Consider the following 27,795-nt stretch of genomic DNA (forward strand, 5'->3'; position numbering starts at 1 on the left):
TAGCATTTACTGAATAAATGGGAATTTTTTTCTATATTAATTATAATACAGGTACATAGATTCATTTCTAAATATTTTTTGTTCCCTATGACTGGTAGCTTTCTGTTATTTTTAAATACTTACTTGGGCCAGGGTCCACCTTTATTCACCGCTTCTGTTTTGGAGGGGATTTTTTAATCACTTTTCTAGCAAATTTTTTATTCCAATGAGCTTTAGAATAGTTTTGTCATGTTTTCTGTTTTTATGATCTTATAGAGATTTTCAGTGGGAGTATTTATTAATTTAGGAAAAAAATTACACTTTTCAAATATTGAGCTGCCCTATGTTAAGGTAGGTTTAGCCCTAATTTTAATTTACATGTCTCAGTCAAGCGTTAATGGGTTTTTTTCAATCAGGTTCTGCAAATTTCTTGTCACGTTTAGGTATACGTTGTATGTTGCTATTGTTATTGGATAATAATCCCTTCTTCAATTGTGTTTCTGTCCAGTAGTACTAATAGAAATAGTAACATAATATAATGGTAATAACGATGTATGCTTCACACTAGTACATAAACCAAGTATGATTACTCTCTGAATGTATTTTTCCAGTTACACATAGTATACAATTGTTCATCATTCAATGAATGTATGTTGAGCATGCACAAATACTAAGAAAATTTTTAGATCCTGTGTAAACAGTCCGTGCCTTTGTAACAAATACAATTAATAGAAAAGACTGACACCTACCAAATAATCACACCCTTTATAAAACATTCTAATTTGTGCTATAAATATAAATATTTATAAGAAGAAATACAGTGTGCCAAGAAAATTTAACAGGGACTATCTTACCTGGGTTGTGGTGAGGAGTGAGGAGCCTAGTAAAGATTTTGTGAGGATGAGGCATTGAGAAGAGTTCTGAAAGGTAAATACAAGTAAACTGGGCAAAAAGAATACACATACAAATGGTTTTCAGCAGGACAAGGAATCTAGAAGCTTTTAGAAAATGGACAAAATCCCACGTGAGTGGAGCACAGAGTAACGGAGACAGTGGTGTAAGGAAGCCTGGGAAGAAGGCAGGAGTCAGGTCATGCCAGTACCTCATAGTTTGAAGATTTTTGTCTTTATCCTAGAAGCTACTACTGAAGCTTTTTATAATAATGAGTGCGTGTGTGTTGTGTTAGCTAGGGTGGCGGGGGGGAGTGGGAGGTGACATACTCAGATTTTTATTTCAAATTGATTTCTCTGGCTGTAGTGAGAACAATGGATCAGAAGAGGGCAAGAGCGGATGCCTGAAAACCTGTCGGAGCCTATTGAAAAAGCTCGGGCGACACAATGATTACGTGGACAAGGATAGAGGCAGTGGAGATCAAGAGAAGGATACGATCTTAGGGAATATTATGGGGCAGAATTGGAAATATTTAAGAAGGACAGGACTCTGGCATGGTCTGAGAGAGAGAGAGAGAGGTGACAAAAATGACTCTCAGGTTTCTGGCCTGCCTAAATGGATAGATAATGAGGCTATTGTCTTTTTTAAAATTTCTGTTAATTTTGAGAATTTTCATTTGTATTTTTTAAATAAATCAACAATAAATGTATGCCACCATCCTCCCCAAATGTAGATTATTTCACTTTTTCTACTGTAGAATTTGAGGTGTCTATGGGACATGAAAGTAAAGAAATCCACTGACAGGTCTAATATATAGGCAAGAAATCTGAGAGCTTTGGAATGGTCTGGGCAGGCTTTTATTGGTAGCATTCCCAAAATCCAAATAAGAACTGTTATTTCTGTAGTTGGGAATTGTTAGTGTTTGTGACTTAATAGTATTACCACATATTTCTGATCCATCTATATGAACTTATATAATCTGTATAGTTTGGACTTGAAGGAAGTAAAACAAAACTCACACATGTATTCAGGAATATAAATACTCAAATTTAAGACATACAGGTCAAAATATAACCAGTTTAGGGGAAAATGATGTTGTAAACTAAATATTGAAAACAAAACTGAAAACAATTAGGCTAAATTCATATGTGATAACTTTGAGACATATGTTTTATTATTACAGTTTATTCAGTCATGAAAAATCTATTGCTTGCCCTTTTTATCAATAATACTACTCTGACATTTTTAAGGACAGAAGCAGTGGTAATTGGTGTCATGTTGCCTTTGTGGGTAATGTTGTAGATAGATTTTCATTTATAAGCCAGTACATACATGATAGAAGGTATCTGTTGTATCTTTTAAACAAATGGCAAACAAAGTATACCATCACATCTCCTTTTTACTATTGGAAATGAAATAGATCTAATATGGTCAAAGGAATTTCACAAAACAAAAACCACTGACATGACAAAAGCGTGCATTTAATTTGATGCTTTGCAGAGATACATGACCAAAGTTGTGTGCATGGCTTGTCTTTTGGGATGGTCCCAGCTGTTTATTTTAAAAGAAAAAAATTAAAATAGAGCCAACAAATGCAATTAAGAAAAAAAAAGTCTTGAGACACAAGGGGACCTACATGTTCTGGTCTAAGAAGCATGCAAGTATTACAAAGCACTCCAGATACAGTATGACAGAGGAACAGTGAACAAGCATTGGAACGATGCTCTTTCTTTCAGAAATGGAAGTCTAACAGTTATCTTTTCACAATGGTAGTGATTTAACCATCTTTATTTTTAAAGAATTTTATAGGAAGAATTTTAGCACCATCATTAAAGGAAAAATAATAATACCTTTTTAGCCCTGCCTATCTCCAGTCTTGGAATAATAACAGAAGCATAGCACCTTTCAGTATCTAAAATACAAACAAGAATAGTAAGTCCGTCCCAGCTTCTAGAGATGAGGTAGCTCATGCTAAGAAATGTTGGGTCATTTTTCCTATGAAAGTTCAAAGGCCAAATGGTCTAATTCCAATCATCACATTTGATTAGAGTCAGCTCCACAACTCAGTTTCTAGATCTTTTTCTTCATTATAGGCTTCAGGATGATGAGATTGTACATGTGGAAGAGTCTCAACTTAGAGTCCTTGGACGTTTGTTTGTTCCATATGTCAATTATTTTGCATTCAATATCTTCTTAAATAAGAAAGTGTAAATGTATTAAATGGTATATACTAGTGTGACTTCTATCAATATTGATAGATTGAGTCAAGAGGAGAAAGATATCTTTAAATTTGAATGAGAAAGATGTCTAAACTTATAGTCTTTTACAAAAATTTAAGAAGTCAAAGTAAATTCACTTTGTTCTCCAAAATGCCACTGAATATATACTATTTAAAAATTCTATTTAAGACAGTGAGAAACTGGTGTTTTTTTTTTTAAGGTTCTCCTTAAAGAGTCTCGATTATAGTTACACAATATCAAGACATGCATGTAGGTCTCAATCACAAGTTAAACATTTAAGCTCATTTTTAATTGACAATCTTGGAATGAGAGGTCACAAAATGGTACTAATTTTTTTCAACTGCAGCCAAGCAAAATAAACATGTGTTGTGGCTCTATATACCCCACTCTTTAAGCTACCTGCCAGGAAGAAGAATTTCCTCATAAATACTAAGCAACATTTTCATTACACTGAAATAAATTGAAGAAAACGGAGATTTATTTATTCAATCAGTTTACTTTCTGCAAAGGTGGTCATTGTCATTGATCATCTTAAACCTAAACTGTTGTATTGAAAAATATTTAAAATCAATTAAAACTTGAGGACTGTAAGTAAAATAAATATTCTGAAGGATAAGGAGGCCAGGCACTTAAGACCATATATACAATGCTGATGCAGGATCAGCCATTACTTCAAGAGTCTCAGGATCAACTTCAAACAGTCAAAGTTCTTGTGAATGGCGGTGGTCATTGATGGTGGTGCTCACTGTCGATGTATCTTGGCTTACTTTACACAAAACAAACTGGCCCAATTTCAACGCCGAATTCCTGGTCTGTGCCGCCAACATCCACAGGAGCAAGATCTATGATGGGCAAGCGTGCCACATTCTGTGTTCTATATTCAAAGACAGTCTTGCCCACATTTCCATTTCGCTTCTGAAATTAAATGATGCAATCGGTTAAACGTACATACAATTTTTTCCAAGTATGTTAGACAGCAACCTTCCCAGACAACTTTTATAATGCAAAGGCAATAATTTTTAGAGTACTACTTAAAAGAAAGGAATGAAGACATAAAGTGAGATATTAGTGTACTTATGTAACAGAATTTCTTTCATGCTTTAAGTAAATTTCCTTGGTTCTTCTGCAGCTTCCTAAATGGTCACTAGCAACATAAATTATGAAAGCTTTTTTGTTTTTCACAAATGAAACTATAATTCACTATTCAGTATTATTTTTGTTTTATATCTCAATATGCAAGCGCGGAGAATTACAAATTGTTAGAAAAAATAAAGTATCTTGGATTACACATTTTAGAAATGAGGAATTTTAAGCATAGGACTGAGATTCAGTAAGTTAAATAACTTGGAAAAGAACCAAAGAAAGTCTTCAGAAGAACTGGATCAGATCTTAGGGATCCAGTTCTTTCTTTACTATATGGATTCAAACCTCTATCATGCTTCATGTGCTAACATGCACTCAAGTTTACACTAAGGAATGACTATAAACAAACTTCTATTGTGCTCATACACAAGGTAAAATTTCCCCCAGTTCCAGTGCCATAATGGTATTTTTAACAAAAATATTTTTTTTCTTCAACCATATCAACGTAGATCGAAAAGTACTTACAGAGCAAGTGTCTTGAAGAATGATATACCGGAATCTAATATTTCCCTCTGCTTTGATATCTAAGTCATTTGCCCCTTTGAGAACCACAGCTTTTTTGAGGTTCTTAGCTTGATCATCCATGTATCCTACACTGTTTTTACAGATGTAAGTAATGTTCTGGGAGGCTTCTTTTGATAAAAGGCGCAAGAAAGTCATCTGAGTAATGGCTGTATTAGGTGACTGGTGGTCTCCATAAGCAAACTAGAAAAACAAAGAGTCTTTGTCATACACAAGACTGAAGTGTTTCATAATGCCTTACACATGTATAGATAAATATATAAATTGATTTCAGATAAATCAATTTTGAAGAGTATTACTTTAATTCTTGTCATAAAGCAAGCTATTCTACCTGTACATATAAACATGTCTTAAAATGTCTATGAATACTCAAAACAACCTCTGTCCTTACTAACCCAGACAAAGGGTAATGAAACCAATAATAACAGTAATTCACCACAACAAGCATAAGTATTTTTAAATCTGCTTCACTCATGTATCAAAAATAACTCATTTTTATTGCCAATTATAATAAAAATTAGAATTAACTAGTAGTATAAAATCTTTTTACCCCAACCATTACATAATTGTAGGAAATACATATTAAAAGTTTTCCATGCGCTAACAAAAATAATCAAAAAATCTTTTCTAGAGACTCTTTCCTACTCACCTTCTACTTTTAGCTTTGGTTTCAGCACTCCCATCTGGGGCTTTTATTTTACATATTATATTAGCTAAATTATATTTCAACTATTTATATTTAAAATGTAAAATTTTGTGCTCATTAAATAATGATAGATAACAGCTTATCTTGTATACACCCATAATGTTCTCATATAATGTTTATTCTGAATGTGATTTCTAGGAAAAGGTCAGAAGCAGAAGTGAGAAGAAAATTTCAATTAGGCTGCCATAAAGAGATGCAGAATGAAATATTCACATTGCAACAGGCAGTGGAAAGGCCAGACAGTTGTCTGAACACCAGACCATGACAGAAACAGGGTAGACTGGGACTCAGAAAAATATCAATAGATCTCATAACATTACAAAAATGCCTTAAGTTTAAATAGTACTAAAAATTTTACAAAATAATTCAATTATTTAAACATTATTATAGCAGTTATCTAATATTAATTTACCATCTATCTCATAGTACAAGAGACCTTAAACTAAGAATTTTATATCCACATGGAAACTATGGAATAAATATTATCACCCTTACTTTAAACTGGCAAAACTGAGTCTCCAAAAAGTTCAGAGACTTTACAAGGCCCCAAAGTCAGTACGTGATCCCGGTGAGGTAACCAGGTCTCCTGAAGCTGAATATACGGAAATAACTGTTTATCAACTGTGGCAATATAGTTTATCCCTTCTGGTACACTGCACAGTCCATGTCACATACATTAGAGAAACTTACAGTAAAAATAATTACTTTTCTATATTTCATCAATGAGAAAATTTTTAATTCAAAATTTATGTTAACTTGACTCATAGCAAAACCTTGTTTATGCAATGGTATTACAATTTTAACTGAGACTATATCACTTCAAAATAAACACGGTAAAATAAGCCTGGTTAAAAAAAATAGCAAAGTCCTAAATAAATCAAAAATATGTAATAAGCAGTAAAAAGTAAAGAATACAATCTTAAGTAAGCATATTAAATTACCTGAGACCCTCTGTTCATATCAAGACCATACCAAACAGGTTTATTGTCAGGAGATTTACTGGCCCACCAGGTTTTACGTGGTACACTGGATGGGTTTGCTGAAATACATGTTTCTCCTGTTTCCATGTTGCAGTAAACTTTGATGGCATCTTCAACAGATCCTTGGTTAGGATCAATCCAGTATTCACCTATTTTTCAAAATAGAAATTTTACTAAATAAAGACAATCTCAATCATGATTATAAGTCTCCAAAAGAATTAACAGAGGGTTTGAAAATATATACTCACTGATTAAGGATTCTTTTAAGCAAGAGTGCCCCTTTTATGCATTGGGGGCCTTTCTACATTCTAGTAGCTATTGTAAGGCACTTTGCCAAACCATGTACTTAAGGCTCAAAACATCCATGTGAAGGAAATATCATTACCCCCATTTTATAGATGAGAAAACAATACCGAAAAGAGACAATCTACAGTAAGTGGCTTTACCAAAATAGATGTGTTTCCAATATTTTAAAGCAAATTAGAATTAGTATAACAAAATAATGTAAATAATGTAATAAAATAATGTAAAATAATGTAACATCAAAACTATGAGTAAAGGTAATAAATGAGTTGAATTACAATTAGAATGCTATGAATCATTTCATTGGCTCTTTTTAAAATTACTCTTCTCATATATAAGAGATTCTTAAAATAGGAAATACCAAGGCAGTGCTTGGTGGTAGGCATACAGTCAAATACACAATTTAATATGCATTTGCATATATGGGTGTGTGTATATATATATTTGTGTGTATATTATATAAATAATATGTGAGAATTGCATTTTAAATGAAATGAAAGTGCCAGAATGTAATGTATAGAGTTAATAAAATTGTCCTTTCTTCAATGATAATAATTTTAGCTATTCCTGTCAATGTTATTTCAAAGTTAACTTAAATTCTTAAGCTCTTTGTAGCTCATTTGTCTCCGGTGACTTAGGATCCCTCTTCTGTAGGTCGTATTGAATTAAAATGACAGAATAAGGTAAACTTTAAGCCTGGTACATGCAGCTAAGGCAGAACAACTATTTGATTCCAAAATGTCTTGGAACCTCATAATAATATAATCCTGCCAGCAGAGATTCCAAAAGACTCATAGAACATTAAACTACATGAAAGGAATTACATATTTAAATGTGGGAAATATATGCTTGATGATCAAACAATATGTTAACATGAAGACACTTATAGGTCATGCAAGTAAATAAATATTTTGAACAATACTTAAGCAAGTATTTTCCACATTTCCACAAAATGCTTTTACTCCACAAAAATATCAATATTTAAAGATTTCTGGATGGAAATGGAACCACCATCATGAAACTGGATTATTAATAGGATATATCATCTATTATACTACATTTTTTTAAAAAGTTAACTTTTATTTTAGATACAAGGGGTACCTGTGCAGATTTGTTACATGGGGATATTGTATGATGCTGAGGTTTGGGGTACAGATCCTGTCACCCAAGTAGTGAGCATAGTATCCAACAGGTAATTTCTCAACCCTCGCTCCCATCTACACCCTCCCCCCCCGTAGTAGCCTGCAGTGTTTATGGTTTCATATTTATGTCCATGTGTGCTCATTAGCTCTTACTTATTAAGTGAGAACATATGATATCTGGTTTTCTGTTCCTGCATTAATTTGCTTAGGATTATGGTTTCCTGCTGCATCCATGTTGCTGCAAAGGACATGATTTCATTCTTTTTTATGGCCACATAATGTTCTATCACATATATGTACCACATTTTCTTTATCCAATCTACCATTGATGGGCATCTGGGTCAATTTCATGTCTTTGCTACTGTGAATAGCACAGTGATGAATATACAAATCCATGGGTCTTTTTGGAAGAATGATTTATTTTCCTTTGGTATATACCAAGTCACAGGATTGCTGGGTCAAATGGTAGTTCTGCTTTAAGTTCTTTGAGAAATCTGCGGACTGCTTTCCACAGTGGCTGAACTAATTTACATTCCCACCAATAAGTGTATAAGCATTCCCTTTTCTCCAAAGCCTTGTCAGCATCTGTTGTTTTGTGACTTTTTTTTTTTTGAGACAGTCTCGCTCTGTCACCCAGGCAGTGGCACTATCTCAACTCACAGGCAAGCTCTGCCTCCCGGGTTCATGCCATTCTCCTGCCTCAGCCTCCCGAGTAGCTGGGACTACAGACCCCCACCACCATGCCTGGCTAATTTTTTGTATTTTTAGTAGAGACGGGGTTTCATCATGTTAGCCAGGATGGTCTCGATCTCCTGACCTCATGATCTGCCCGCCTCGGCCTCCCAAAGTGCTGGGATTACAGGCATGAGCCACCGCACCCAGCCTGTTTTGTGACTTTTTAATGACAGCCATTCTGAGTCGTGTGAGATGGTATCTCATTGTGGCTTTGATTGTCATTTCTCTGATAATTAGTGATGCTGAGCATTTTTTTAATGTTTTCACAAAATTGACTGTTTCCACCATTAAACTATAAGCTCCAGGATATGTTTACTATTTTTATCTCAAATCTATCACTAAGTAGAAAGTCAGTAACATATTTTGGAATGCAGTTGAGAATAAAACAATCAGAAACAACGGGTTTTGCTCAAATGGGCTGCTGTCTACTCACCACTCTGCTTTGCGGAATGGCAAAGCTTTAGGTCATCACATGTGCGGGCTGGGTGCTTTTTTGAGCCATCGGGGCTGCGCATGGTTTCAATCTGACTACTGAGTGACTTCAGGGTAGCATGAACCCCTGGGTCCGTTTTGTTTTTGTCATCAGGAGCTGCCTGATCTTCAGTAAACTCAGGAAGTGGATCTGGCATGCTCTCATCGTAGTGCCCCATGATATCCCCAAGAGCAGCTGTAAGGTGGCCAGGGGGACCCGGAGGGCCAGGTGGGCCAGGCTCACCAGGAGGGCCCTAATTAAAAAGAGACCGGAAAGACATTTAACACATTGTTTTTGTTTTACTTAACTGGTAGAACTTGGTTCATAGGGAGTTCCAATGAGACACTCTAATTTGACAGTAAAGGGAGATCTATGACTTGCGCCCTTTCGTAACTAGATGTGGGTGGTCTAACAGGCTGTAACATTCAAGGATGAGAAATGATGCCCAACCATTTTTCAGGCAACATATCTTCAAGTCAGCATCCAAGATAAATAAAGATCAAAGCGCAAAATATTTGCTTAGGTGTTTACCTTGAAGATACAACATATTTTATGTTAATAGCATGCAGATATGTGTGTTCATTTGCAAACTATTTTGGTCAAGGTACAACCAAAATGTTTTAAAAGTGTTTTTGGACAGAAGCTGAACAAAGCATGCGGGGTAATGGTGGCTGCTGGTTCTATAAGATTACATGTCAATAACAAGAAAATACCCACAAGAGAATTAAACTCCTACTTCTAAATGAGAGGGAGAGAAACACAGGAAGTCCTTTTATGTGCATTAATTCCTGTACAGATAAAAATTCTCTGTCCTAAGAAAAATTGAAGAAATAGTCTTGGTTTTTAGAGACAAGGTCTTGCTACTATGTTGCCCAGGTTGGATTCAAACTGCTGGCTCAAGCAATCCTCCCACCTTGACCTCCTGAATAGCTAGAATTACAGGTGTGTGCCGAGGTGCCCAGTTTTCCTTAGCTTTTGAATTGACATAAATAAGGAGCCCTCCCGATTTTTTTTTTTTTTTTTGCCAAATAAGACACACTGAAATGAGAGCGAGATAAGCACAAAAGGTGGCAGAGACTACGAAATGGATCCCCTCTATTAATTCCCTTCTGCACTTCCCCAAGGAAGAACTCAGCAACTTGAAAGAACCGGGTGACAACCTGAAGAGACACATAGTCCACATCTCATGTAGAGAGCAAGATCTGGGAGCAAGAACTCTCCAGAAGGCTGGAGTTCTACTATTGGCTCTGCCACTTGTTATATGACTCCAGACAAGTTGCTTTTACCTTCAGTGCCAATGTTTCCTCACTCTCAAAGGGCTGTTACATAATTTTTTTTCTTTCTGTCTCTAAGGTCATATATTGAGTCCATGCATTCCTTTACACTAATTTTAGGAGAAAAGACTTTTTTCTAATATATCAAGGACCACTGAATCACAAAGTAAAGTCAATCAACAGCCACATAAGCCGAAGGTATTCCAATTCTCTAGCTGTTTCCTATTCACAGTTAGAGAAACAAATGAGTAGAAAACATTTCTCTTGTCCATAGGAAATATAAGACTATTTGATCCACATAAGAAGTAAATATGGCTTAACAGTATTGCTAGGAAGGGCAAAGGAAAAGTAAGGAAGAAAAGGTAAAGAAGGCCAATGAGGAAGAAACACCAGAGAGAGAAGCATAAGCTCATATACAAACATGCACATGAGTACACCTGTGCATGGAAGATGTATGAAGATGTTTCCCAGACCTGAGAAGCAAGGATCTAACTAACATAGTATACAGCTTTGTATCATCCTCAAGTCAACACTACTGAAACTTCTTACAAAAAGTTTTAATCAAAGTCCTCCCTGAATGTTTTCGATGGAGAAAAATTTCAATTTCATACTCTTCATTGTCCAGCATTTTTATGGAGTTTTCATGAAGTAATAACTATACCTCACAAACATTTAAAATATTGCCCTTGAGAGCAAATCATCATTTTCATTACTTTAATTATAAATACAACTATAACTTGTTCTTTGCTCTTATTAGTATCATATTATGTTAATGTCTGGGTAGGTTGGACTCTGATTTTATGTGCTCTAACTTATCTGTTTTAAAATACTTGAAATAGTTACTTATACTCTTGTGTGACTTCTAGGTTTGTTTTCAGGGTCCCTTAAGTCTCTTGTCAATCGGGCTGCACAGACATTTCTTGGACGGAATCTGAGCTATTGAAATGAGCAGCATTTCTTGCATGTAAACCCTTGTGACTTTACCTCAGGTCCTGCTTCTCCTACACTGCCTCGTACACCTGGAGGTCCAATTGGCCCAAGTGGCCCAGGGTTTCCTTCTTTACCTGAAGGACCAACTGGGCCTGGAGGACCCTGCAAGAAACAAAGACTGTAGTTTAGATTCTATGAAGAAAAAATTTTACAATGCCTTTCTCTAATCAAAGAACTATTTTACATATGGAGCTGTTACAGTCATTTCTAAGATTCATTTTCTTACTGATTAATAAGTGAACTTCTGGTACTTTGTAACATTTATGATTTCATCACATAAGAATTTTCCATTATCCATGCATGGTAAAAGACAAATATGAGTTTACATCTTTAATGGACTAATCACCTACTTTTATTGGTAGTAACTTTCATTAAACCTCACATATTGTAAACTTAGACATTCAATTAACTTGAAATAAGAAAATGACAGAATTTGGAGTGTTTAAGTGAAATTTCTGTGCTTATGCCTCAGAATATCATCTGGTACTATTATTCTCAATTTTGTGTATGATTTGTTTACACTGTATTCAGATATACCAAGATTTTTTAAATTATTTTTTCTAATTTTTTCTACAAAATGTTTTCGATTTTCCTAAATAATTATGTATACCAATTGTCTTATGCCATCAATGACTTATTACAAGCAACATTAATACTAATGGAGAATTTCTAAAAGCTTCAACTATTGGCTTCATTTTATTATTTACTTCCAAATTAGCCTTATGTAAACTACTTCTGAGGAATTACCACAATTACTTAAAAGACAAAATATATTCACCTTCAAAATCTGTCTCCACTTCATAGTAAATTCTATTATATCATCTCAAAAAGTGAAAGTTTAATAGAAATTTAAATTAACACAATGTAACAAAATGAACTAACAGTGGAATATATCCAAATCCTAGATAAGAAATTTTAATGCGGGCCCATGAGGTAATATATCATATTCAAGACGTTTCTACTTAAAATTAATTGCTAAATAGCTTGTCTCATGTGTGTGTTGCCAACCTCAGAGAAGACGAGCCAACTCCAGCTTCAATACCATGAAAATGATACTCAAGCATTAGCAGTACATCAACAAAGGCATTATTATTTACACCTGCAACTTACTACTTTTTGTTACTTACTCTTGGGCCAAATGGTCCAGGGATTCCAGCACTTCCTTGTTCACCATTTGGACCCTAAGTAGGAATACAATAAAAAATGTTGCCAAAATATTTGGATCCTGCATTGTGCCATTCTCAAAAATGTGCTATCATTGACTTTAGCAGCATAAACTACTTTGAAAAAGTCATCAATCTCTGCAATGTCTACATGAGTTGACCAATGTTAAAGACACCTGTAGGAGTAACAGTGCATATAGCTTCTGCTTCATTTCTTCCCTACAAAATTATAGCTTATTATTGGCAATTATCACTTGTTATTCATCAAGATATTCTTTGAACTGAAAATAAGATACAAACATATCCACCTATTTTATAGACAGATAAATGTTCATGTCAAGATACCCGTGTATTTTCAACTGCAGGGCAGAATAATACTTAAAGGAATAACTTACAGGAGGGCCAGGAAGACCCTGAAGACCAGTAAAGCCTCTGTGGCCCTTCTGACCTCTGTCGCCTCGGTCTCCATGATCACCTTTGTCACCACGAGGTCCTTGGGGTCCCTAGAAATAGAGATATGGCATGAAAATTACTTTCTACATATTATTGTTGAGACTAAAATTTACTAAAATTTTACTTTTTATAATTGTATTTACTACAATTTTGAACATGGTATTTTATATGGATTAATATATTTACTTATCTAAATAGTATTAGACCTAGAAATTTCTGTTTATTTTTCCCAAGGAATGGTAGGTGATCACTGAAAAAAGATATACAACAATACTTTTCTGAAGATTTATTTTTTAAATGTTTATCTTAAATTCATACTAAAATTAGATATTTTTGTTTGATCTAGCCTATCTGAAATGTTTTTTAAAGATTATGTTTCACATATTTAGTTGATATTATTATATAAAAATATTGCTACCATATATAGATGCTTTTAAATTAAAACATTTCATACTTGCCATGTGTAACAATGAAATTATTTTAAATTTACATATGAAAATAAACTAGCTGGATATGATAGCTGCAACTATATTAAGAAATTGGCAAAAACTTGCTTGAACAAATTAAACAGAAATATCATCTTTAAGCCACTTTCCTCTAAAGAACAAAGCAACTCTAAGTTATCCCATATCTGCAATATCTGTAACCAAATCCAGTGATCTTGATGCTGAGAAACTACAAAGAAAGCCATAGTTAAGGATCTTATTTTGAGATAGAAGCTATACCCAGAGAAGAGGTGAAAATTATCTGATCAATCTCAGATGTTTTGTTATTGTCGTTGGTGGTGTTGGTTTTGTTTTGTTTTAAGTCCTAGGAAATTAAAAACAGCTCCAGGAAAACAGTGGTTCACAGTAAACTGACAAGTGGCATACAGTCATCTACTATAGAACTGGATTCTGTTGCTTTTAGTGTTTTCCCAAAAGATAATTGAATCCCTATTTATCTGATTTTGGAAGATGACTGCAATCATCAAATCAACTGGCTCTCAGGTTAATTTTTCCCTTATTGTTTTGATTTTGAATTTATATTTCCTAATTATCATACAGTATAGGGACCCATTTATAATAAAAATAAGATGATTTCAGTAGCTTTTACATATTTTATATAACAATGTACATTTAAATACTATCAAAATCGGCCTGAAGTTTTTCATAATGTTTGAAAGGTTCTTTTATTTGGGGGATGACCCAAAGTTTCATAATTAAAAATAAACTAAATCAGAAGGCACCTATTTGAATTACTAACTACAATGTATTTATTCATAGAAAACAAAATTACAATGTTTCTATAACTGTTCAAAACACTGTTACTTGACATGCTATGCAACTGTAAAATATTCGCCAGTCAAGCTCAAATTAAAGAGGAGAATTATTTAATAATATGGCCATGATTTTCAAAGTATAATTGTTCTTTTTGAGAACAGACATTGATTTACCTGATGGGCATGAAAAGCATATGACCTATTAGATTGCACATGAGATGATTCATTCATGGTAAGACATCTATATAACAATGTTAACCTGAAAGTGATTGATTGCAAATAGCACAAAGATCAGAACATAGAAAGAAAAATCCAGTTGAAAATGAAACATAATATTTGAATAGTGCTTTTCAAGTTTACAGAGAGCTTTCAAATCCATTTTCCTATGTAGTTTTTAGAATAGCTCAGAGAGAAATGCACTATAATCCCTATTATTTTAGGAGAAATCTGTGACTTTAAAAGCCTCCATGATTATTGATACAATTCATGGTTAAATTCAGAAGAATTGTGTTAAAATTATAAAAATAAACTCGTATTATTTTAAAAAATAAGTGTAAACTCGTATAATTTTTAATATTTTTGTTCAAGCTTGAGGAATTTCATATTTTTCAGTTATGAATCTTAAATTATACTTCTTTGGGAGTATATTTTATATAAGAAAACATTTTTTAAAAAACAAAAACAGAGAACTTACAGGTAATCCACGTTTCCCAGCTCGACCAGGTGGTCCTATAGGACCCCTAGAACCCTAAAAGAAATTTACAAAAAAAATTGGCATGTAAAAAAGATATTCACATATTATATAGATATAGGATGTCAACAATATGTTTACAGTTGGATGCTTATATATATATGTGTGTGTGTGTGTATGTGCATACTCTTATGATTAATTAATTGAAATCAGGCAAATGTCCATGTGTAGACACGACTGTGGTCACTATAACTTCAATGACACTTTTATGGTCAATTTTATTCATTGACTTCATTGAATAAGTATCACCTTAGTTGAATACAGTAAGACATTATTCATTTACATTTAACATGATGCATACTTATTACATTCTGAAACTACAGCATTTTCAGATGATGGAAGTCAAAGCATCAGTATCTTCTATTCCCTCTTAGAAATGAAATTTTGCCTTTCAGACTAAGAAACATATAGTAGTTCATAATTAGCTGTTATCATTCATTATTTAGAGTCCTTAACAAAGTGCACATGTATGACTATGTGTGTGTGTGCCTATATGCAGCTTATAACATAGCATATGGGTGTGCAAAACTGTCAGTGTGAAATTCACTCCCTCCTTACCGGTTCTCCTCTTTGTCCTGCATCTCCTGGAGCACCCACAGGGCCAGGAGTTCCAGGGGCACCCTGAGAGCCTGGCAGACCTGCAGGCCCAGGGTCTCCACGATCACCCTGACAAGAATAACCATGATATTATTTTTTAACATTTATTCTAAAACAACAATATTCCATATGTTCATGTTATTCTTATAGTATTAATAATAGGAAAAATAGGCCCTTGAAAACTTATTTTTACTTATTATTTTACTTAACTATTTTACTTATATTTACTAATTAATAAGTCAAACTGAAAAGAATAAAGTTATTTCTTCCTAATTTCAAGTCTCACCCTTTCCCTCACCTACTCCCTATTGCTTGCACAGTCAAGATCATTGGAGTACAGGAGTGATCACCTCCAGAATTTAACATGTTTTCTAGAGCACCAATCTTTAAGCTGGAATATTGGTATACTTGGAATACACAACGACTTTCCAAAGATTGTGAAAACAAAGAAAATTTTAAGGAAACCACCTTCTAGATTTTCGTCTCCATACGTATTCTTTCAGAAAACTAAATTTTGATTATCCTTCCTTACTTCCCCTAAATAATCCACTTTCTCCCGTTTTGTAAAAGAAAAGCAGAAATCATACTATCTGCAATCTTATTATGATGCAATGTCCCAAGGAATAAATACCTCTAGGCACTGAACTAAGGGACTTTTCCAGAATGCATAGTTTACTTGAGTATAAAGCTATAAAGGACTTGGAAAATAAAGAGGCTCCTTTTTATTTTATCCAGATGACACAATTATGACAAGGCTCCAAATATTACTTGTCTCCTTAAGAAGTCAGAGGTGAGACAAGCGTTATATGAACATGTCTAAACATAAATATTTGACTTGAAAAATGAAGTCAGACTACATTTTCTGACAAAAAATTGTCTTATTTGACTGATAAATTTATCAACCTAGAAAAATTTTGGCAATTAGGTTACAGAACACAATACATTGAATAAGCTAAATTGGCAACTTCAAGGTTTTGAAAAAAAAAAAATACTTGCCCGGGCACAGTGTCTCACAAAGTGGGCTGTAATCCCAGCACTTTGGGAGGCCAAGGCGGGTGGATCATGAGGTCAAGAGATCGAGACCATCTTGGCCAACCTGGTGAAACCCAGTCTCTATTAAAAATACAGAAATTAGCCGCGTGTGGTGGCATGTGCCTGCAGTCCCAGCTACTGGGGAGGCTGAGGCAGGAGAATCGCTTGAACCCAGGAGGTAGAGGTTGCAGTGAGACGAGATTGCGTCACTGCACTCCAGCCTGGCAACAGAGCAAGACTCTGTCTCAAAAAAAAAAAAAAAAAAAAAAAAAAAAACTTAAAGCACTTGTACATTTAGAATTTACCAGGAATCACCTCCTTCGCAACTATTTAAACTTGTGATTTTAAAAGGGCGATGGCAACTTAAAATAAGTAGAGAGATTTATAGATGTTCATAATTACTTCAGCAAAACCTTTGAAGATGGTTGCACTATATAGCATATATTGACAAAGGAAAAAGCCCAAGATGCCAAGAGAATTTGCAGTCTGTGGATTATAGCAGATGAGCGGACCTTAGCCCAAGCTTCCTCCAAATCCTTTCTTCCCCTTTTTTTTCAATATGAGGTTGAGTGTCTATCCTGTACTGGAGTCTTTAAACATGTCATTTCATACACAAATGCCCAATGGCATATGTATTAATTATATTTAAAGCATTTGAAAATGGAGGTTCAGAAAATCTGCTTAAGATTACATAGTTAATTACTTAGGGAAACAATATTCCAAATCAAGTCTGACTGGCTCCAAAGCCCATTCTGCTACATGATGAGCTTTAATTACATCATAACAGACTTTGGAGTGGGGAGTGATTTTGCCTTCAGTGGCTCATCTCAGCAGCATGAGACGACTGTGCAACTGCCAGAAGGGACTGGGGCTTCAGAGAAAGTTGGGGACATGTTCAGTTCAGCACATTCTAATTTAAAACACATCATAGAATATACGGTGTTTAAAAAGCCACATGGCTTATATTCTCATAGGACATTCACTTTAGATGGTGAATGGAAAAACTGAGACATGACACAGCACTATTTTGGCTTTCATGCTTTTGTTAATGAGTTTAAATTTTAGAACACTTCATATACATCCTCATCCAAAGCCTTTATGTTAAACCAAAGATGGAATCAATTTTATCTTCCTGCTCTGAAAAAATACCATCTTAATTTGTTGTATATTCAAATATCATTTCATTTACAAGATATAAAAATTATGGCCTTACAGAAACGTTGTTATTCAGAAAAATCAGAAGTGCATTGGAACTATCAGGAAAAATGACAGTTTTTAGTGTAAATTAAAAAGATTTCAGATTTGCATGACTTTAGATTTTATAATAAGTGAAATGGCTCTTACACGTTCTCCAACAGCACCATCCCGTCCTGGGGTACCATCATTGCCAGCTGGACCCTATAAAGAATAATGGTTTGAAAAACTACTTAACTGAGTAATGAAAAAAATCCTCATTCCAATTGTCAGAAAAATGACAGCATGTTTTACACCTGTGTTTTATAAACTGTAAATTAGCATTTATGCAAATGTCAGCAGAAGAATGGTTTCTACTCTTTTTCATTATTTTGAATTACTGTAAAATTAACACATTCTTACTTAATCCATATTCTTCATTTATATTTCTTATTTTGAAAAACGAAAAATCCACAAATATTTTGAAATAGATAACAATTACATTCTTGCCACTTAATGTTTTGCTTGTGTTACCAATGAAAGGTTTTTCTTACATTTACTTCTTAAGATTATTCAAATAATATCCTTAAAGTTTTGAAATAAAATAACTGTGTTTCAATGATATGAAACTACTTTAAGAAATATATAGTCGTCCTTTTCTATTTTATTGTGATTTATTTCATAAATATGTCTTTACTATTTGATCAAAAATTGTTCCAAAAGCTATTGATTCTTTCTTTCAATAAAATGTTACATTAACTGTTTGATGATTCACTCCTTAAAATGCTGAACAGAGCATATTCCAACCTTTAACTTCTCGAATTGCCTATCAAAAACTGATTTCCTCCCAAAAGTGCCTAAAGGAACATGATATCCATTATGTTACTTTATAGTGATATTTAAGTAAAATGATGTCTACTAACTTTGCCCTTTTCACAAGCTGGAATAGCTATATTAATCCTATCACCAGAAAACTTGGCAATTTTGATAAATACGCCATTACAAAATGAAATAATAACAAGGGGAAAGATGAATGGATGTGTCCTTCCACCTTCGAAACAGTTTGGCAACAGCTTAAATGAACTAAAATACTTAGCTCCAGACTAGATGAAGGTCAGTGCAAAGACACCAATCCTGTTACCTTTTCTTTATGTCATCACTTAGCCAACTCTCTAGGGAAGTAGAGTACATCAAATAACATTACTAAGAAACTTTCTTAAGGTCAAATATGCAATCAAATTCTAAATCAATTGCTAAATGAAAAAATTGTTCCCATGACACCAGATAACAAGAGAAGAGTTATTTTCACTGTAGTACTCACTTCTGGTCCAGGTTCTCCTACAGGACCATTGGAGCCTGGGGGCCCCACAGGTCCAGGTGGACCTTTATCTCCTGTTGCACCAGTTGGTCCTACTTTTCCTGGTGTTCCCTGAAATAGAAGTATAAATGTCAAACACTTGTGAAGAAATTGAAGAACGCTAGTTCCTATAAAGGCTAAGTTTTCAAAATGGTGCCTCTGGGCTCCTTCTATAATAATAATTTTGCATTATCTTAAAACACTCATGTAATCATAATGCTTTCTTAGAGGCATGTCCACCTCCTATCAGACTCCTCTTGATATATCTAAGGGACTAAAAACCAACCATCTGCTGCCACCAGCACAGGTGTGCATTTTGGGTTCTAATCATGTGTACCATAGGTGATTCTGGCTGCCCTTCTGGAATTTGCATCACTTTCATCCTTTTTCCCCGTTCCGCTTTGTCTGTTCATTTTATTTCTATATTCTGATACTTTGATCTCACTCTTGAGAGATTTTACTTTCACATCCTTGGCTCACTTCTGATAACAGTAAGACATCCCTTAGCTCCTACTTTGTTGGTTTCATATTTCAACCCACATGTCTCCCAGTTCCAAGATCCCATACATCTCTCTGTCTACATTCCATATGAAAACATCATTAATTTTTTTCAAGCATTGTAATCTTTTAGCAATAAAATTTAGTCTCTTCAAAGCTAACTTTGAATCAAACTTTTATCCATACTCCAGGGAATATAAAATCCTAAAGCACCCTCCAGGGAACAGGAGATTACCTTCAGATCCTTCTTCAGCATTCCCCCTACATTCACCTCAAATATTACTTTAGCTCAACTATGTCTTCCCTTTGATGGTTTACTGTGAAATATGGTATTTTTGTTAAGCATGTTTACTTAAAAAGACACTACCTACTCACCAGGAGATTATCCCCCTCCTCTAGCTCCGGGATCTTTTTAATCTTTGAAGAAGGATTTAAAGGTCACCAAAAATCCATATCCTTATTTGCCTACTTGTCTAGTCTCAGGGTTAAACAAATACATATTTTCAAAGACTTTGTAAGGTAGGTAAGAATTTGACATTTAAGATCAAAAGATTTTTAAGATACTCAAAAATTAATGTCCCTACAATACTGTTTAAATCTATTCATCAAGCAAAAAAAATAAAATCAATTCTCTAAACAATTTGTATTGCACATATGAGATAAAATATTGACCGATGCAGCTACTCACAGCTGGGCCTGGTAGGCCGGGCATGCCTCTCTCTCCACGTTGCCCAGGCATGCCAACAATTCCTCTCTGCCCGGTCGTTCCAGCTGGACCAGGGGGGCCATCTGGACCCTAATATTGAGGACAAACTAAAATCAGAAACTATCCAGGGCAAAACTGTACCCAAGGAATTTACAATAAGTTGGGTACAGCTTTACAGGTTTTTCAGTATGAAAAAGAAGTTCTCTGTTTCTCAAAATCATACTACATACGAGTAGTCATAAATTGTAATCCACACAGAACCTCTAACATTATTTAAAGGTGAAAACAGCTCATCCGTTGGAAAGAAACTGAAGATTAATGTGAATACTGACTCAATAAAAGAGGTAACTTCAGAGAAATATTTTTTTTCTTTATAAAAAGACAAAAAGGCAGTTCTACAATAAGGAAAAAATAGTTATCTAAACACAGTATTTAAAGGCATTTGCATATAAAATACAATATACATATATTTTTAAAGTTATTCATACATAATGAACATTTAACAAATAATTTTTTTGGTTTCGTTTTTAGATACCATATCCATTACTGCTATTTTTAAATCTATATATATACACATTTTTCCTAAAGCCTTATAGATTTGTAAATTAAAATATGTAGGGCATAATGCACTTTAAAAATTTCAGGAATGTGCCCAGCATAATATTTAAGCATTTCTGTGGCACTGATCATTATGGGTTTCTATTTGTAAATATCTCAGTTGAAGGTGGTCTGGAACGGATACGCCAAACTTACAGGTTGCCCATCTTCTCCTGGGTCCCCTTTGTCTCCTGGGCCACCAGGGGGGCCAGCTGGTCCTCGATCTCCCACACGCCCATGAGAGCCAGGGTCCCCACGAAGACCTGGAGGTCCCTCCTTCCCGGGTTCCCCTAGGGGCCCCGCAGGTCCTGGAGCTCCCTAGTATAACAAAGAAAGAAACACCCAGGAGGGCAAAATGGAAGCCAAGTAAGAGTGATTGATATAACGCTGTCGGCCTCAGATGCAGATGTCCAAGCCTCGCAGGTTCATTTTGCCTGTTAGATAATCAGTCATTCAACAGGATTTAAACAAAACAAAACAAAAGAAAACACAGCTGTAGATTCATTCCCCAGGGGGAAATCTAAATATCATTTGCAGTCAATTCCCTTTGAATAATTTTTAAAGAGTGGTGCAACTAACTTGAATTTTCAAACTTATTTAAGGCTCCACTCCAATGATGAATATATAATACTTCATTCTGAGATAATTATTTATTATTATGATTTGATCTTATAATGAATGACATTTATTAAAGAAAGTTTCATAGTTGCATCTTAACTGAAGTGAATGATTATTCGCACATAATACTGTAAGTATTCGGTATTTAAACGGAATAATAAAAAAACATTGGGGCTAAAAAGAACTTGCAGATTAGCTCCTCCAAGAAATACTAGATTATTAAGGATGATTTGCTTTGCTGAAATACCAGTATGCATTATTGGAATAAGAGCTGTTAAATAAGAAAACATACCATTAAGAAATTAAATAAAATAATAAATTTAACTCAAATGTATACGTGTGTGTGTAATTATTTCACTATCAGTGACTTGACTCACTAAGTTGACTTACAGCAGGGCCTGGAGGTCCAACTCTGCCAGCAGAACCAGGAAATCCTGTAGCACCCTAGAACCAGAATATCATATAAGCAATTTTTAAGGTAATATAAATTAGTTACATGTATTTTCCTGGGATTTTTTTCACAGGAAGACTGAAGCCTTTAGATTTCCTTTCATGTTGTAAGCAATATTTTTTTTTTCTTCATACAAATCCCATATTTTGGGGAATTAATCTAGATTAACTGGTAGGAAGGGCACTATTTTCCTTTTTCTATGCAAGTAGTACTAGAATCACATTGATATTTTATATAATCGAATTAAATAAAGTGCTTTCACATTATTTATTTACTCTTTTATATAGGTAATATGTTACTTACATTACAGGTGAGGCACCTGGGTCTCCAAGATTACAAACTTGATTTTAACCCAAATCTCCATCTGAGTTAAGTGCCCTTTGCACTATAGTACAGCTGATACAGGTAATAATTTGTTATTTCAGCCTCAGATGAAAATTATCTTTCACATGACCAGGAAGCACTAGATAACTAGAATTAGCTGTGCATACTTTGCAGAGCATCAAATAAACTTACAGGCGGACCTTGGGTTCCTCGACCACCTTTTAGTCCAGGAACGCCATTAGGACCCTAAATAGAAACAAACAAAAGAGCACTGTAGTGAAGCAAAAGAGGCTGAATGTACACTCCAAACATGGGGCACTTGACTCAAGTTATGCCTTTTTCTTGTTAACTTACGTGAGGGCCAGGGGATCCTGCTAACCCTTGTGGTCCGGGAGAACCAGCATCTCCCTTCTGTCCTGGCTCTCCAGGTTCACCTTTTACTCCAGGCTGTCCATCAGGACCCTATACGAAATTATACAAACAAGCAATTGATTATAAGACTTATAGACAAATTACTTTAGAGTAATTATTACTAACGTATCAATCATATATTGTGAAACAGTGCTTTATAATCAGTATTAAAGCATACTAAAGGAAAAAAAGTACTCTGATGAGATCTTTCAAAACAGCCTAAAAAATAAGCTATCCCACTGCATTTTTATTTTAACAAATAATTAATTAAAGAAGCTTAACTAGCACAAACTCAAGTTTTGTGCCAGTCTATAAAAAAACGTATTGAAAATGAGAATATTGTCTAGAAAACTGTAAATTTTCCAGAATTAATGCGACTTCAAAACATATGACAATAATCATTAAACTTATTATAACAAGGTAAGTGTTTATTTGTAAATTAGGGATATTTGAAAATTATACCTGGGGTCCGGCAAAACCAACAGCTCCAGTTGGGCCATTTTCACCTCGAGAACCCTAGAAGGAGACAAAGATTACTGTAGCTTTCACACATTATTCTAAACAGGAACAGTATTTTAAAATATGATCATATAAATTTGATAGTTAGACATGTAAATATAGAAAAATTACACATATTGCTTAAGGAAGGCCCTTAAGGATTATATAAAGATATAGGTCATAGAACAAAATTCCCAAGGTCAGAAGTCTCAAAAGAGCCTCCAAATTAGCTAGTAAACAAGCTGCCTAACTACACTTAATAGATTGTATAGCAGATAATTTTTAAGTTTAATTAGAAAAGCAAAAGCTAAAAACCAGGAAGTTATACATAACCTAAAACCAATAAGCATTGTTTTATATAAATATCAAAACAAAATGATGAATTGTTTTATTGCTCAATCTCACACTAAAGAACACCAAAATACAGTCACTTACAGGATTGCCCCGGGAGCCAGGAGGGCCAACTAAACCTCGAGGACCAGGTTCACCCTAGAAAGCAGATTTTAGGTGGTTACTGTCCAAAACAGTAGCTAAACATAATATAATTTTAGGACATTGGTCACTGTGTAGGAGGAGATAGTGGAAAAGAACTCTGAAATGATCTTGCTCAGATACCATATGTTATAAAATGAAAAGATTTATGAAAGAGCCAGCTATTCAGGACTCATAATTTTGAGTGTACAAATTAACAACTTGTGACTTACCTTTTCTCCAGTAGGACCTGCAGGACCTGGAGGGCCCAAAGGACCTGGAAGACCCTGTCAATTAACAGAACATAGGCATATTGAGGTAAAAAATGCACAGAAATCTTCATGCTTAAGCAAATCAACAAACAAAAAAGAAACAACTATTTTGTTATAATTTGGCTGCTTTTGCAAATCATTATCTATAATAAATGATATAATCTATATATTTTCAAGAGTTTTCTGTCTAGTTTATTTTCTCCACACTGTTTTAATCTCTTTCATGCAACTTAATTCATGCATACATAAAACTGTTTTCAGGCATTAGCACTAAATTAATGTTAAGCTACAAAAATGTTTCTATTTCTTAGCATAATTAGCTTTGCTAATATTTTTCGGACATTTGACCACAAATTGAAAAGAGGCTTTCCTTCTTTTGCATATAATATTATATTCTTAAATTATAATAGCAAAGTATCACTTTTTTATTTTTAAAAATTGAAATTGTGTTAAGGCATTTTAGGTTTTTTGTTTGTTTGTTTTTTGGCACAGGGTCTCCACTCTACGTTGCCCAGAATGGAGTGCAGTAGCTATGCACAGATGTGATCACAGCACATGCATCTTTGAACTCTTACCCTGGATCAAGTGATCCTCCCATCTCAGACTCCAGAGTAACAGACTACAGGCACAAGCCCCTATGCCTCGCTTAGTTTTCTTCATTCTTTTTCTTTTCTGAGACGGAGTCTCGCTCTGTCGCCTAGGCTGGAGTGCAGTGGCGCCATCTCAGCTCACTGCAAGCTCCACCTCCCGGGTTTGCACCATTCTCCTGCCTCAGCCTCCCAAGTAGCTGGGATTACAAGCATCCGCCACCATGCCTGGCTAATTTTTTGTATTTTTAGTAGAGACGGGGTTTCACCATAGCCAGGGTGGTCTTATCTCCTGACCTCATGATCCGCCCGCCTCAGCCTCCCAAAGTGCTGGGATTACAGGCGTGAGCCATCGCACCCAGCCAGTTTTCTTCATTCTTTTGAGATGAAAAGGAAAATTAGCTAAAGTTTACAGCCTAAAACCCCAGCTACTTTGAGATTTATGGGCACAGGAGAGCTAACACTTAGAGGACAGTACGGCTAACACATGGGGACACAACCTGAGTCTTCTTGACATGTAATCACAATCTTGAAACTGTGGGAATATTGGAGTCCTCTCTAAAACAAGTGTTCTATCTTATAACTGCGTATTGCCTCTTCATATACAGCCCAAATATTCTTTCATTGTTTAATTTCTGTATGTACAACTAAAGGAACTTAAGGAACAAAAATGACTTTAATTTTATAGTTTTGACAAGAACATAAGAAATCTGTGTTCTTATAGTCTCTAGATCTACAATGGAATGATATCATTCCAATAACTTATGTAATATACTTCTTTAAAGGATTTGATGAAATATAAGTATCACTTCATTACTTATGTTTATAGATTTTTTATACAGAGAAGACATGTTATTCATTTTTTCCCTACTGTGAGATTACAGTAAGTGCTTTGCTCTGCTTCTTTCCTGCAACAATGTAGTGTCCTCATTAAAAACAAAGCAGTCATTGCTTACATCCTGATCCTATCACATTGCAATTTCAAAGTTAGTTCATAGGCACAATTGATATGTATTTTGGATTTTCCCTTAAAACAAACTGCTAATGCATCGTTCCTATAAATAGTACTGTACTACTTATGCATTCCAGGACATTCATGATGTAAAATATTAAAAATATACCAGATTTACTTGACTATTTTTGAAATATTAAATTAAATATTAGATTTAACTAAAAGGCAAGGTGTATCTTTTGTGCATAATTTGTTAAAAGAAGTGGTGCATCCTTAATTAAATTTGCATAAAAAGGACTAATTACCCTTAAGATGAAAATTTGCTAGTATATTTCACTATATTTCCTTAATCCAAATCTATTATAACCAATGTATTAACAATGACTCCATGTGCAGAACCAAATAGCAGTTCTCTTTTATTATGTTACAACTGTAATTGCCAGGGCACACATGACAACTAACAGTAAACCATGTCATACTGAAACAGAAATCATTAGTCAAATATCAGGCACTATTCCAGAAAATGATGGATGTTTAAGCCATTGTGACTAGCCACTCTTACATGAGGAAATCATTTATGTCTGAAAATACATTGTCCTTCAAGTCTGATTGTCCTTGGAATTGTAAATGCATTCTAATTTCAAAGACCTAATGCTTGTTAAATGTCAATTTCTGACATGACATTAAACAATGCTCTGCAGTCGACCATCCTTCTTGACATTCTGCTTATTCAAACTCTTTATTAATGATAACATTAATGACGATTCACTGTGCAGTAAATTTCTCACCCCAACATCCAATATACTGAGAAATATTTATCACAACTTTGGTGACTCCACAAAGCTCTGCTTGTCTATGCTGGAATGAGGTATTGGCCAGCTCACTAGATTAGCATTTTAACAGAAATAAACCTTGTGTATGAAATAAAAAGATGATAGAGAAAGATAAAGAGGGCCCCCATCCCCTTAAGGCACTTATCTCATAGGCACAATAAATATGTTTTTATTTAAGTTTCATTTAATTCAGGGTAAGCAAAATGAATAACCCGTGGTTGAATCACAGCAGATCTCACATGCCATTATTCTCCAACTCCTGACTGCCAAGGAAACATGACTGACTTTATTTTGGAAAGTTCAGGGAAACTCATATGATACTGTAATGTTGGTTCCTAGCCCAGCTAGAAAAGGAATGCTTTTACTTACTCTCGCACCATCATTTCCAGCTGTGCCTTCAGCACCTTTTTCTCCTATGCCACCCTGGGAAAACACACAAAATACAATTGATTCATTTAATTGTCTCTTTCCCACACTTCTGTGTTAGTTTCATGAGAGTGAAGGCCAATTGTCATTTTCCTAGTCGTATCCAGGTGAGCCTGGGATGGTGCCTCACACTGTGCATTTTCTCAGTAAATGTTTATTAGAAGAATGAAAAAATGAATGACTAGTGACTCAGGATGGTAGAAATAAAAGCCTGCCCAGGAAATCATTTAATTTTCAGTAGAAAGTCTGAATAAATAATTGAAAAAAAAAAAAAAAAAGGACTTACTCTGTCACCCTTGGGGCCAGGAGTTCCTGCAATTCCTCTTTCTCCCGGCATACCTTGAAGACCTGGTGGGCCTGTATCTCCAGGGGTCCCAGATGGACCTGGACTGCCCTAAAATGAACCAACATTAAGTGACCATACCAATAATATTAAGATTAAACTAATGAAATTGCTTTTTAGTGGGTCAAAAATAGTTGTCAGCAATTTCATGTAGTTCAACTTAGTGCTTATATTTTTCATCTGAGAAAGTTGTCTCTGAGTAGGTTGATTTTTTTGAAATTAAAAAAACCAGATTTTGTTTTTTGATTGTTGCTTTATGTTTTTAACTTTTCTCTTAAGAGGCAATTGAATGCTATTTCAAATAAAAAGGATAGAGTTGCCTTTTTTTCCCTCTGTTGGCAACATAATGGAATATATTAAGAAAGAAAGACATTACATTTAGAGAAATATTTCATTCTCTCTTTAATGAAACTGATATTTGATATTAACCTGGTTTTCAGGCTAATAGTGTCTAAATTGTAGTAGACCGTATCAATCACTCTAAACCCTGAAATGACATGACCATGTCACATGATCATGAAAAATTCTACTTCAATTGTTTATACTGAAGTTGGCCACATTATTTTCTACCAATCACTAAATGGCACACATTTCTGCCTTATGATGCATTATATTTTCAGATTTTAAAAGTTCCATATTTTCAC

The 27,795-nt window shown here is 34.5% G+C and overlaps 1 protein-coding gene across 1 annotated transcript in view; it reads right to left on the reverse strand.

Annotated features, from left to right (window-relative positions):
- Positions 1-2,330: 2,330 nt before the first annotated feature.
- COL5A2 (collagen type V alpha 2 chain) overlaps positions 2,331-27,795 on the reverse strand; it is a 149,365-nt gene continuing 123,900 nt past the window's right edge. The window contains exons 34-54 of the mRNA XM_030802717.1: positions 27,095-27,202; positions 26,752-26,805; positions 23,972-24,025; positions 23,703-23,756; positions 23,232-23,285; positions 22,713-22,820; positions 22,551-22,604; positions 21,974-22,027; positions 21,122-21,283; positions 20,351-20,458; positions 19,129-19,236; positions 17,979-18,032; positions 15,564-15,671; positions 14,949-15,002; positions 12,936-13,043; positions 12,505-12,558; positions 11,372-11,479; positions 9,075-9,366; positions 6,423-6,610; positions 4,719-4,958; positions 2,331-4,025 (exon numbers count right to left, since the gene is read on the reverse strand). Of these exons, the coding sequence (XP_030658577.1) occupies positions 3,879-4,025; positions 4,719-4,958; positions 6,423-6,610; positions 9,075-9,366; positions 11,372-11,479; positions 12,505-12,558; positions 12,936-13,043; positions 14,949-15,002; positions 15,564-15,671; positions 17,979-18,032; positions 19,129-19,236; positions 20,351-20,458; positions 21,122-21,283; positions 21,974-22,027; positions 22,551-22,604; positions 22,713-22,820; positions 23,232-23,285; positions 23,703-23,756; positions 23,972-24,025; positions 26,752-26,805; positions 27,095-27,202 (2,271 nt within the window). The 3' untranslated portion in view covers positions 2,331-3,878. The remainder of the gene's footprint in view (positions 4,026-4,718; positions 4,959-6,422; positions 6,611-9,074; positions 9,367-11,371; positions 11,480-12,504; positions 12,559-12,935; positions 13,044-14,948; positions 15,003-15,563; positions 15,672-17,978; positions 18,033-19,128; positions 19,237-20,350; positions 20,459-21,121; positions 21,284-21,973; positions 22,028-22,550; positions 22,605-22,712; positions 22,821-23,231; positions 23,286-23,702; positions 23,757-23,971; positions 24,026-26,751; positions 26,806-27,094; positions 27,203-27,795) is intronic.

This window comes from Nomascus leucogenys, chromosome 22a (genome assembly GCF_006542625.1).
Source record: "Nomascus leucogenys isolate Asia chromosome 22a, Asia_NLE_v1, whole genome shotgun sequence".
Taxonomy (NCBI): domain Eukaryota; kingdom Metazoa; phylum Chordata; class Mammalia; order Primates; family Hylobatidae; genus Nomascus; species Nomascus leucogenys.